We start from the raw sequence: 11278 nt of genomic DNA on the forward strand, positions 1-11278 counted from the left end.
GTTTAAGTCGTTGGGAAGGTTTGATTGCACCTGCGATCAACTTCGTCAACGTTATCGTCGTTTCACCTGTGTTTCATCTGCTGCACTTCCCGTGTGTCAGAACGTGCACCCGCAGTTAAACTGAGAGCAGGAAAAGGAAAAGCTGGGGTGACCTTAAATGACAGTAAAGCACAGTAACGACTCACACTGAGTCGTGTGAAAACGAGTGAAAATAAACGAGCATTGTATAAAAGTCTCTCTCTGAGGAATAATCACTGGCGCAGGATTGGTGCTCGTTATCAGTAGATGCTTAAAGTCCCGAAATACACAAGTTTTACAAATAAATGACTGAAAAAATAAATCTTATCTCACGATAACGATCGTACTGTATGCATTTATTTATGTCTGCATGCAGGCTAGCATCTCCTTAACGAGTAGGCCCACACAACATCGTCACACGTACAGCGATCATTAAGATCTGTATTTTATTTTTTTAAACTGTTCATTCTTTATATGTCTTTATTATTTCATCATCTTGCTGGTAATACAATGTTACAATCTCTGTAAAAATTTGAACCTCTGATGAAACTTTGTCGGACTCGCCTGGAAAAATGAAATGAAGAATTTGAAAAGGTGCCGCAGGCTATTGTTTAAAAGAAAAATTGGGCAATCTTGTATATTTATGACACTTGGTTCAGAGATTTACACACATACACACACACACAGACTTTTGCACAACGTTGCACAACACTCACAAGCGTACCTGCAGGAATTAGCAAGACTTGTAAATACAGGACAGTGGACAGGATATGGTGAATTCAGGCTGAGCCTCAGGCATGTGATGAATACAAGTTCAAACACGTCCCCTTCCACTGTTCGCGGTGCTATTGTACCTGTGTTTTGGTGTGCAGTTGTGCCACCTCTACAATTTGATTTCCGTTCAGACTGAACACCTGAGCAGTTACACCATTCACGTATTTACAGTAAGGTGAGTGTGTAAACAAAACAAGCAGCTCTGAAACAGAAGTGACTCAGAAGCTTTGTTTGGACACGGCACTGTTTTGAAACATGAGACACGGCACGCGGTGTTGTAACTTCTCTAAAATTGCTTAGTGCCGATTGCTAAAGAGCGGTGACTAACTTTAGAGAAACTTTATTTGAGTGTTAAAATTGCAGGGGAAGCTGGGAATTAAGCTGTCCTTTCCTGTGTTTCCCAGCGGCTCTGGAAATTCCAGACAACGCCAACCCCTTTCGCACCGCTGAACCGCTACACCAGAAGACGCCACCATTAAATAGCGGTTTCATTAAATGTGTGAACGTTTGTGCACTGTCACAGATTCTCCAAAGGGAAACGGAGGAGAGAGCTCATCTTTGGACGAAGACAGCAGTGATGCTCTGTCACCTGACCAGCTAACCAATCAGGACTCTCCCCTGAGCGCTGTCCCTCAGGTCTCCCCCTCAGACGTGCTCACCCAGAACGGAGACCTCTCCCCCACACAGGTATTACTGAGGTGGAACAGAAAGAACTGGACAGAGCAGTTAGTGAAACAAAAGCAAGTGTTTTTCAGCAGGATCATGCAATTAACCACAGTGATATCATCTCACCAGTTTCTCACACAGCCTCCTGCTCCACCTCCACCACCACCTCCGCCGCCCCCTCCCTTGTTGAATGGGTCCGCTTCGTCCCCTCTACCTAAAACGGTGACCTCTGGATCCTCCCGCCATTCTGCTGGACAGGTCAAGGTGCGCCGATCGCTCAAACTTCCTGTTGATTTTCGTGATTTAAAAATAATTCTGACCGTAATCTCTATTTATGGGAACGCTGTAGCTCACCAAAACCCCCTCCTCATCTCTTCATTTCCTTCCCCCCCCTATTTCTCATGGTTCTCTGACTGCAGTCTCAGGCCAAGACGAGTTCAGACCGCCCTCCACAGAGACCTAAGAAAGCAAAGGACAGCAAACCAAAGGTCAGAGGTCTTTGTTTTGCTTTCATTTTAACTTTCACACCGGCACATGATTTATGGCCAATTTTAAATTTAGTATTTAGTATTTATTTATTTATTGTCATTGTCAAGAACAATGAAATTGCGTTTGGGGCTTCCATACAACCCAAAAAAAGTGACTGGTCGCAGTCACTTTACCAGTGACTGCGACCAGTCACTGGTAAAGGCTGTTTTTTGATGACATCTTGTCTGCAGTAAAGATTTTAAGACTTCAAATTGTGTTTGTCTGGCTTGCTGCTCCCACAGCTGAGCGACAAATATTAAAAGTTACTCCTTAGATTTGAAAGAGCCAATAAAAGTCTTCTTTGTGGTTTTTGCGTCGTCTCTATTAAATCATAGAGCAGGGGCTTCTCTCTAACCTCAGTGCTTTTTTCTGACATTTTACAATCATACTGAGGAGAATTGCTTGTAAAAGAGGAAGAGATACCATTTTATGAAGCCACAGTGGCCTCAGCACATCAGAAATATATACTTGCTTTTCTTAACTGGAAGTGCGTTAGCTTTTACTTCAGTTAAGTTTTTATTAGTATGCATCGTTTGACCTACATGTACAGAATGCCCATGCATCTCACACGTGTCTGTCTCTTAAACATTCCCTCCTGCCGCGTGAAGGTGAAGAAGCTGAAGTACCATCAGTACATCCCCCCCGACCAGAAGGCTGACAAGGAGCGTCCGCCTCAGATGGATTCATCGTATGCGAAGCTGCTCCAGCAGCAGCAGCTCTTCCTGCAGCTGCAGATTCTCAGTCAGCAGCAGCAGCACTACAACTACCACACCATCCTGCCCGCCCCTCCCAAGTGAGTGTCGAACCACTTTTGCGTATGTGTGCGTATGGTTTGGAAGCGAGGATGAGTAATTGCTGTGGGTTTTTGCCGAGAGTCAACAAGTTCAACACCCTTATTTTTTTTTCCTGCATTAAGCTAGTAGTTGCAGTGTAGCTTTACAGTTTGTATTTTTTTCCTTTTTACTTTGAGTATACTTTACAGTTAATATAAAACTTTCATGTTTCATTTTAAAATTCTAGAAAACTTATTTAGAAATTCACAAGTTTCATCTTTAGAGTTGATCTCTCATCATAATTTCCCCCGTGGTCTGCCAGAGAAAAAAAACATGCTCGATAATCTTTATTACCGTACAACTTTGTTGTTTGTCTTCCTTCAGGCCACAAACGGAGCAGCCTCCCACAACCAACTCTGGCCCTTCCCCCTCCCGTACCGTTCACACAACAACCACCACAGCTTCCTCGAGTCAAACGGGGACGGCCCGTCACAGCCAAACCGCAGTGGGAGGAGCCAAACCAGCTACTCTGCCAGCCAACCTGGATGAGTTCAAAGTAATTAACTCAGGACCCAAAAACAAACTTATGAGATCATTACTGCACACAGTGCTGTGGCTCATTTTGTTGGGTAATTCAAATCAAAGATCTAAGTTTGTGCTCAGCAAAACGGCCCCAAACGAAAACATCATTGATCCTGCCCATTCTAAAATAGAGCTCTGATTTTGGTCCTTTCTCAAAGGGAAATCTGTGAAAGTCTGCAGCAGTCTAAGCTGTAAGGATTAGATCTTTGCAGACACCCCTCATATGGTGGTGGACTCTACAGACGTGTAGATGTTCTTATACTCTCTTCATGTATTGTTTGTGCTTTGTCATAACTGCAAAGCCAAATTAAGAAAGATAGTTAAACTCACTCGGCCAGAGAATAAAAGACGTGATCATTAGACAGTTATTGTGGCGCACTGAGCCACAAGCCAACAAAGTTATCTTTTAAGGCTCCTTCTTTACCCCTTGAAACCTTACTAGGAGTAAGTAACCCTTTAAACTCTTCTCTGCCCTGAGTGCTTTCTATCATATTTCAAGCCTGCTTGTAGAACAAAATCACCTGGTTTGCATTCAAAGTTAGTGAGTGTCATCTCTGTCTGTGCGGGAAAAAGCTGGAAACTATTCAGATGGTAATCAAATCACGTCTTTGTTGATATTTACTGAGGTGTCAAAACTCATTATTAAGGGTACAAGGGAGATGTCTTTTTGGGTGAAAGAGTTGAGCTCTTTATCTTTGCTTTTACTCTTGATTTGCATGCAGTTCTGTGTGTGTGAATGGTTTACACACACTCATTAGTGTTTTGGCTTTAAAATAATGTGTCATCTTATTTGGGTGTCATTTTAAAGAGTCACTTGTCTGAATTTGTCCGAGGCGACCTTTTACATGGCTTTTTTTATCAGTACATCACCACCTACGCACCCTTTAAAGGTCCAGCTGTATAAAGTTCCTTTGAGCTGAGCGTTTTAAATTTGAGTCTATTCTCACTTTGAGTCAGTGTTTGTTTTATGAATACCACTTTTGTTTCCATCTTCCAGGTTGCTGAGCTGAAACAAGAACTGAAATTGCGGGGTTTGACCGTCTCAGGCACCAAGAATGATCTAATTGAGAGGCTCCGTAACTACCAAGAACAAAATGGGGGAACCGCAACTGTTTCAAAGAATGGCATTTTGCAGTCCGGCTTGCAGGGCACGACCTCAGCTGCTAGCACCACCACATCTTCTCCCACCACAACTTCCACCTCTGACCACCAGTCAGTAGAGGGTGGGTTTAAGTTGTCTCTGTCCTCACTGGCTCAGGCGGTTCCAGGGCGGGTGATGCGGTTTGGCAGCACCAGCTCGAGCCCTCCGGTGTCGCCGACTCCGTCAGAGAGGTCGTTAGCTGGAATGAGTCCAGATGAGACCAGCTGCAATGGAGACATGTTTGGAGAAATGGTGAAATTTATGTTTCATTTGTTATTGTTAGAAGCACTTTGTCATTTTTGTGTCTACCCAGACATTTTCCTAACATCCTCTCCTTTTTTTAATGTGTGTGTCCTTCAGGTGAGCTCTCCGCTGACCCAGCTCACCTTGCACCCCTCTCCTCAGCACCCAGCAAATGTCTCTCCACTCGCAGTCAAAGATGAGATCCAGAGCTCTTGCAGTCTGTCCAGGTCCTCACCTGCATCTGTCCAAACCCCCGAGCCCGGAGCAGCCATGGACACGTCATCTATGGATAAAGACCAGATGCTCCAGGAGAAGGACAAACAGATCGAGGAGCTCACCAGGATGCTGAGGCAAAAGCAGAGGCTGGTGGAGACTCTCAGGTCCCAGCTGGAGCAAGGCAAGATGGCAGGTGGGATAGTGGTCAAGAGGGAAGGAAGCGATAAGAGCAAAACATCCCCAGAGGTTAAGCTCCAAACGCTAATAAAAGCCTCAGCCATTCAGCCCCCTACGCTCCCTAATGGCATCGTGTTGAAGGTCAAAAAGGAGGTAGAGCCAGAGGAAGGAATGGAGGGAGTAACAGAGGAGGCTCTGTCAAAGAAGCAGGTCCTGACGATGCAGTATTCCCAGGAGACTCTGCTCAGGCTGCAGCAGATTCAGCAGCTGCAGCTCCAACAGTCTGATCAACAAAAACGGCAACCACAACCGAAACAGCAACAAAGTCAGGCGCAGCCGACGAAGGCCGCAGAACCCAAACCGAATCCTCAAAAACAGCATCACCAAAAGAAAGAGGCTCAACTCCTGATCCACCAGCAGCAGCAGCTGCAGCAGCTCATCTTCCAGCAGACCCAACAGAAACAGCTCCAGGCTCAGCAGAAGATAACGCAGCAGAAACTGGCCCAGCAGAAGCAAGTACAGCAAAACCAGCTCAAGCAAACCCAAGGGCAGCAGCAGGCTCAGCAGAAGAACCAGGTTCAGCTAAAGCAGGTTCAGCTGCAGATCCAAAACCAGACGGTGACAAGTCAGAAACCCGCACTGAGCCAAACTCATCAGAGGAAGCAGCTGAAAGCTCAGCACAGGCAGCAGCAGAAACAGCAGACATCAGCAGCCTCAACACAACAGGTAATACTGTGAACTTCAAAGACTGAAAGCACACACGCTGCAGTCTTTACGATGAGTATATAGCATATAATAAAATGCTAACGCAACTTTTCTGTTTCCAGGTGACTCCAGTCATCATCAAGCAACAGAATGGCACACCAGTGCACACTCAGGCCATCTCATTAGACCTCCTTAAGGCCAACGGCACACCTACACTGGTGACAGACACCAACGGGAACCACTACCTAATCGCTCTCACCAGTCACACCACAGATGGACAGAATGGAGTGTCCTCATTGGCCAAAACCAACGGACGCATCACACTGCAGGTACAGGGAACATGGTATTCTGATGATAATGGTAATAATGCTAAGTGTTTCCCTCTAAATTAGACTATTTGTACATTATACAAAAATAATGAATATATACTGTGTAGCAAATAATTCGTTGCACCTTCAGTCAGTATTTTGAACAGCAGCAAGTAAACTTAGCCCTACAATTACTCTGCAGCCTTTGTGCGTTTGTTGTAGTGGCATGTGTAACCGTTCTCCACCTGCTGTGGGTTTTCTTAAGATTTCTTGTCTTAGCTCGTAGAGCTTCCTGAGCAGAACAAGAGCTACTGTCACCAGCTGTAGCCTACAACAGCAGTGTCTTTTTGACGATGTTAGTTCAGTTCTGTCAAAACTCTGAGTGAGTCGCTCATCACACATTGCTTTGAAGCTGACAGCTGGTCACTAGGGTATATTTACTAATTTAGGAAGTTTATCTTATGTCGCCGGTGGGGGTTTTCTTGTTTTGTTTTCTTTTGTCCCCACCCATCGTCACCTGAAGTTGCCAAATGTCATTGACTTACTGTAGTATTTCAACCTTTACTGTCCATGGATGAAAAAATTATAAAATAAAAAATACACTTCAGTAGGATAGGGTTAGTCTTGCATGTACTGTTTATATATGGGAAGCGCGTAATATTAAATGGTTTGACAGAATATGAATGTTTGCGTACTTGTAACGTTTCAGAGATTGAATTCAACTCCAAGTAAACTGCCCAGCACCGACAGCCAATCAAAATGTCAGGCAGAGGCCGAGCCTGTGAGCCAACCAAGCAAAAAGGTACAGCAAAAACTCTTTCTCAGTAAAACATGTAAGCATGGTGTAGATTGTAACTTTCCCAACATTTTTACTTAACTTTTTTCTTCATTTCATTTGTATTGTTGTAAGGTCTTAACCTTAGAGTATATAAAGCGCCCTCAGCCAACTGTTACTGTGGGTTGGCGCTATGTAAATACACGTTGAATTGATCTCTGTTTACTAATTTAGTCCTGAAGACAACAATAGCAACAGATTCCTGCCACAAGGTGTCGCCACTGAGACACTGTAAAATCATCCAAGTTAGATTGTGGACTAACAAAGGTTAAAAAACAGCATCTTATCCCAGAATAAGACTTGCATGATTAACATATGCAAGTGTGCCTTCCGTTCTAAACGTGCCACTCTTTGCCCGTAGGGACAAAAAGCGGGGCTGCACTTAGACGCCAAAGGTGATCCACAACCCAGCCAGCCCGTCACCGCTCCACCCAACCTGCAGCCTTTCTTTGACGACATTTCAGACAATGAAAGCCAAAACAACTTAATGTCATCTCTCAAGGTAACGCCAGCAGCAGCACCTCCTCCTTCTCCTCCTCCTCTCCCTCCTCTGCTTCCAGGCAGAGTTACCTTCAGCATGTCATCTCTAATGGTGGTCCTGCTCTCTCCACATGTTCATTAAATTTGTCTTCTTGTTTCTTCTCTCTTCTCATTTCATCACTTCATGGCACCATGCTGACAGAGACAGGAGGCGTGTCCGCCTTACGACCGGCACACGCTGTTCACCCCTCCCTCTCCTAAACCCAACACCTCCCTTTCTTCTCAGCGCTTCAGAGTATGTCCTCCAGCATGTCTTGTCTTTCCATCTGCCTTGCAGTATTGATCTTTCTCCCTGTCTCGACTCCTTTTTTCCATCTTCTCACTTTTTTGGTCTCTAATGTTTTTGCAGAGGAGTGGCAGTGGTGTTGGGTTGGGTTTGTTAGGACGTAGTGGTAGACTAGATCAGTGTCATCCTATCAGACCAAATTATCTAAAAGAAATCGCCCCTGCAACATTCCAGTGAAGAACACCTGCTGCTGTTTTTTGTGTTAAATAACTACATGATACCTCACTGTTGGCTACATGATGGCTAATGAATACTGTGTTTCTGTTCGACAGCCAGAGAATGGCCTGAACAGCCAGCAGATGGACGACCTATTTGACATCCTGCTCAAAAGTGGAGGTAATGATGAGATCTCAGTTTAATGTGAGAGAGACATCACAGGTCGGTACGTCTTGATGACCTTTATTTCTCTGTCCTCCCCCAGAAATCCCCGGCTTCAAGGCCAACCCGGACCCTTCCCTCCCCCCTCTCCACTCTGACCCACCTTCTCCATCCACTGCCCCATCCCCCCTCCACCTGTCTCCTCCCACCCCCACAGAGGCCTTCATCTCCCCGGAGTCTACCGTGGGAGGGCCCTGCTCAGGCAGCGGGCGTCTGGAGGACTTCTTGGAGAGCACGACGGGCACCCCACTGCTGGGCATAGAGTCCGACGGCGGCCTGGCGCTGATCGACGACCTCCACAGCCAGATGCTGAGCACGCCCAGCATCCTGGACCACCCCCCCTCCCCCATGGACACGTCCGACCTGGGCTTCTCCCCGCATTCTGCGGGGCTGGACTTTGGCGACCCCAACCTGGATAGCATGGACTGGTTGGACATGGTAGGGAGTGCAAGTGGAGGTAGCGAGGGCAATAGAGGAGAGCGAGGAGGTGGAGACGGAGGGACGAGTTTAGCTCCGTTGGCGCCACACACTCCGCAAAGCGTGTTCTCAGCCGACTTTCTGGACAATACGGACCTGCAGCTGCACTGGTAGCCACGTCTGTAGCACCTCACGCAGACGCACACAGATGAACACATGGTCGCTCACACTGTGTACAGGCTCCGTCTTTATTTCATGCACATACTCTATGCTGTCTCTACCACTGCGGGGGGTGTCTGGCACATGCACGCGCACACACACACTCTCACACATTTACTCAGTTTGTCTTGTCTTTCACTGGCTGTTGCTGTATGCAAGGTGAGGTGGTGTTAAATTCATTGAAATTACTTGGTGGACCTGAAGTGGACTTGTAAAGATTTTAACTCTACAGGGAACCAAAACGGATAAAATCCCATTTCCCGTGTCCTGACCTGCATTAAAGCCAGGTTTAAGTAAACCAGCCGAAAGTTGCAGGTCGCTTTCAACCCATTTCAACCCTCAGTAAACAGCTGGACAGATCAGAGGCGAGAAGGGACTGTCTGTGATGTTTTCCTGGGCTCCTAGAGATAGCAGTGTGTGTCAGTGCCTCCTAAACTTTGCACTTATGCTGAATCTGATTGGTTTAAAGGGTGGGTGTTTAGGTCAACAGCTGAGTGAAAGCCACCTAATGTTACAATGGTCAGCTGAGCCACTGATTGTTTTTGTTTTTTTAAAAAAAGAAAAAAGGCAGCTGCTTGTGGCCTCACCATGCCAACCTAAACCCCACCCACACTAGTCAAAGATACAACCTTCATTGGTTGAGAGTTGCTGTTGAAATGAACCTTATCAGTGGCAACAGTTTGAATTGAAGCCTCATTGGAGGTTGCGTATAATTGGTAACATTATGGTAGACCACTATGTATTGCTGTATATCGGGTGTATATTACAATTTGTCCATATGACTATTTTTCTTTGCTGGTTGCTTTAGAGTCAAGCTAGCCGGCTGGGGGACAGAGGGGGAGGGCGGGGCTTCCAAGAGAACTTGGACCTTGTCATTTTTTTAAAGAAAAAAAAGATTAAAAAAATAAACATACCATTTAAAAAAAAACTCTAAAGATGTGTTTCTTTTTCCTTTTGATTTTTCACATTAACAGATACATCTCAGCTTTGTGATTTAAGTAAGCCTGGTAATGAAATTAAAGCCACAAGAGGGCGATGTTGCTCAAAGAATAAAGAAAGCAGCTTCCATCTGGAACAGGAGGGAATTTTCCAGAAGTTTGCTTACCCTTGTATTTTTTATTTTTCGTAGTGCTAAACAAGACCTGAGCACATTTACCAGTTCTTTGTTTGGTGCTGAAAGCCACGTTCAACTGGATTTTTTTTGTGTGCTAGTTGTCACAAATTTCAAGCTGCATTTCCCCCACAGCTGCTTCTGAATGAAAACACACCCCTGCCTAAACGGATCAACAACTAGGCTTCTCTCAACCACCTGAAAAGTTTACTTTTGATCATCTCGGGCAATTTATTTTGAAGGAACACTATAGATCATTTCTGTGGGACAGTCGGCAGGTTTTTGAATCTTTAAATATGTTTCAGAGTACATGAGAAAAGCCCAGCATCAGCTGTTTAATAAAGGCTTCAACTGTGGCATGTATGGATCTGCAAAAAGTAATGGTGTAAAATTATTGGCATTAATAAAAAGCCACTAGATTACAGTGTAATTTTGACAAATACGTTTTGTCACTTATACAAATACCCTGGGTCAGACTGTAACAGGTGTTTTAAACTGTACTATATATAAAAAATACATAAAATATTGTATTATGATAGAAAATATATAATACTGCTAAGGCGCTCTATATAATGTGCCTCATTCACCCATTCATGCAAGCACTTTTTTCCATGTGTATGCACTTTCTGTCAAAAAATATACCGATGGATGCATCAGAGAGCAACTAGGAGTTAGTATCTTGATCAAGGATATTTGGGAGTCTGGAGCATCCATAAGTTGAACCTTCATCACTTCTTCTTTCTTTTCTCTTTAACTTCTGCCTCTAACGTCCAGTTTGACTCACTCACTATGAGGGGATCCTTGTCAATGACGCTGATGAGCTCTTGGGAGCTCTCGTCCTCTCTCACACACACAGGAACTGCAACACATGCAGATAAACAATGCACAAGATCCAAGCATGAGCCAGCTCAGTGTGCTCTTACAAATTCCTTTCACACTCACACATACACAGGTTGCCGCAGCTCCCCAGAGCAGCATCAGTACCATCTCTCTCTCACCCATATACAGACAGAGCAGATAAAAGTCCCGAGGCCATGCCTCTAATTAGCTACAGTGAGCTCTAAAGGGCTACAGCACCACAAGGACTAAAGATCTCCTCTGTATCCCACATCCCTCTGACAGGAGCCTGCCACCCCGCAGCCAGCCGTCACACAGGATTTTTAGTCACACATTCTCAGAAAGCCTTTTACCACCAAATTATCATAGCTGGTTCTGACATGCCCAAAACTAAACTTTCACTTTTTAAATAGTTTCAGCACAGGCTTTATTAGGTACACCTGTTCAACTGCTCCTTAGCATAAATATCTAGTTAGCCGATCACGTGACGGAAACTACAGTATACATGTAGACATGATCAAGAA

General features: G+C 45.0%; 1 protein-coding gene across 6 annotated transcripts in view; it reads left to right on the forward strand.

Annotated features, from left to right (window-relative positions):
* Window positions 1–10294, forward strand: part of mrtfab (myocardin related transcription factor Ab) — a 40572-nt gene extending 30278 nt beyond the window's left edge. For 5 of the 6 annotated variants that reach the window (XM_004557590.4, XM_004557591.4, XM_004557594.3 and 2 more), the window contains 13 exons: window positions 1316–1479; window positions 1588–1722; window positions 1878–1946; window positions 2595–2779; window positions 3144–3315; window positions 4339–4734; window positions 4843–5844; window positions 5946–6152; window positions 6841–6933; window positions 7328–7468; window positions 7649–7741; window positions 8065–8128; window positions 8214–10294. In XM_004557590.4, the coding sequence (XP_004557647.2) occupies window positions 1316–1479; window positions 1588–1722; window positions 1878–1946; window positions 2595–2779; window positions 3144–3315; window positions 4339–4734; window positions 4843–5844; window positions 5946–6152; window positions 6841–6933; window positions 7328–7468; window positions 7649–7741; window positions 8065–8128; window positions 8214–8761 (3269 nt within the window). In that variant the 3' untranslated portion in view covers window positions 8762–10294. The remainder of the gene's footprint in view (window positions 1–1315; window positions 1480–1587; window positions 1723–1877; window positions 1947–2594; window positions 2780–3143; window positions 3316–4338; window positions 4735–4842; window positions 5845–5945; window positions 6153–6840; window positions 6934–7327; window positions 7469–7648; window positions 7742–8064; window positions 8129–8213) is intronic. The other variant, XM_004557593.3, reaches the window with a different exon arrangement.
* Window positions 10295–11278: the final 984 nt, after the last annotated feature.

This window comes from Maylandia zebra, linkage group LG8, assembly GCF_041146795.1.
Source record: "Maylandia zebra isolate NMK-2024a linkage group LG8, Mzebra_GT3a, whole genome shotgun sequence".
In the NCBI taxonomy this organism is placed as follows: domain Eukaryota; kingdom Metazoa; phylum Chordata; class Actinopteri; order Cichliformes; family Cichlidae; genus Maylandia; species Maylandia zebra.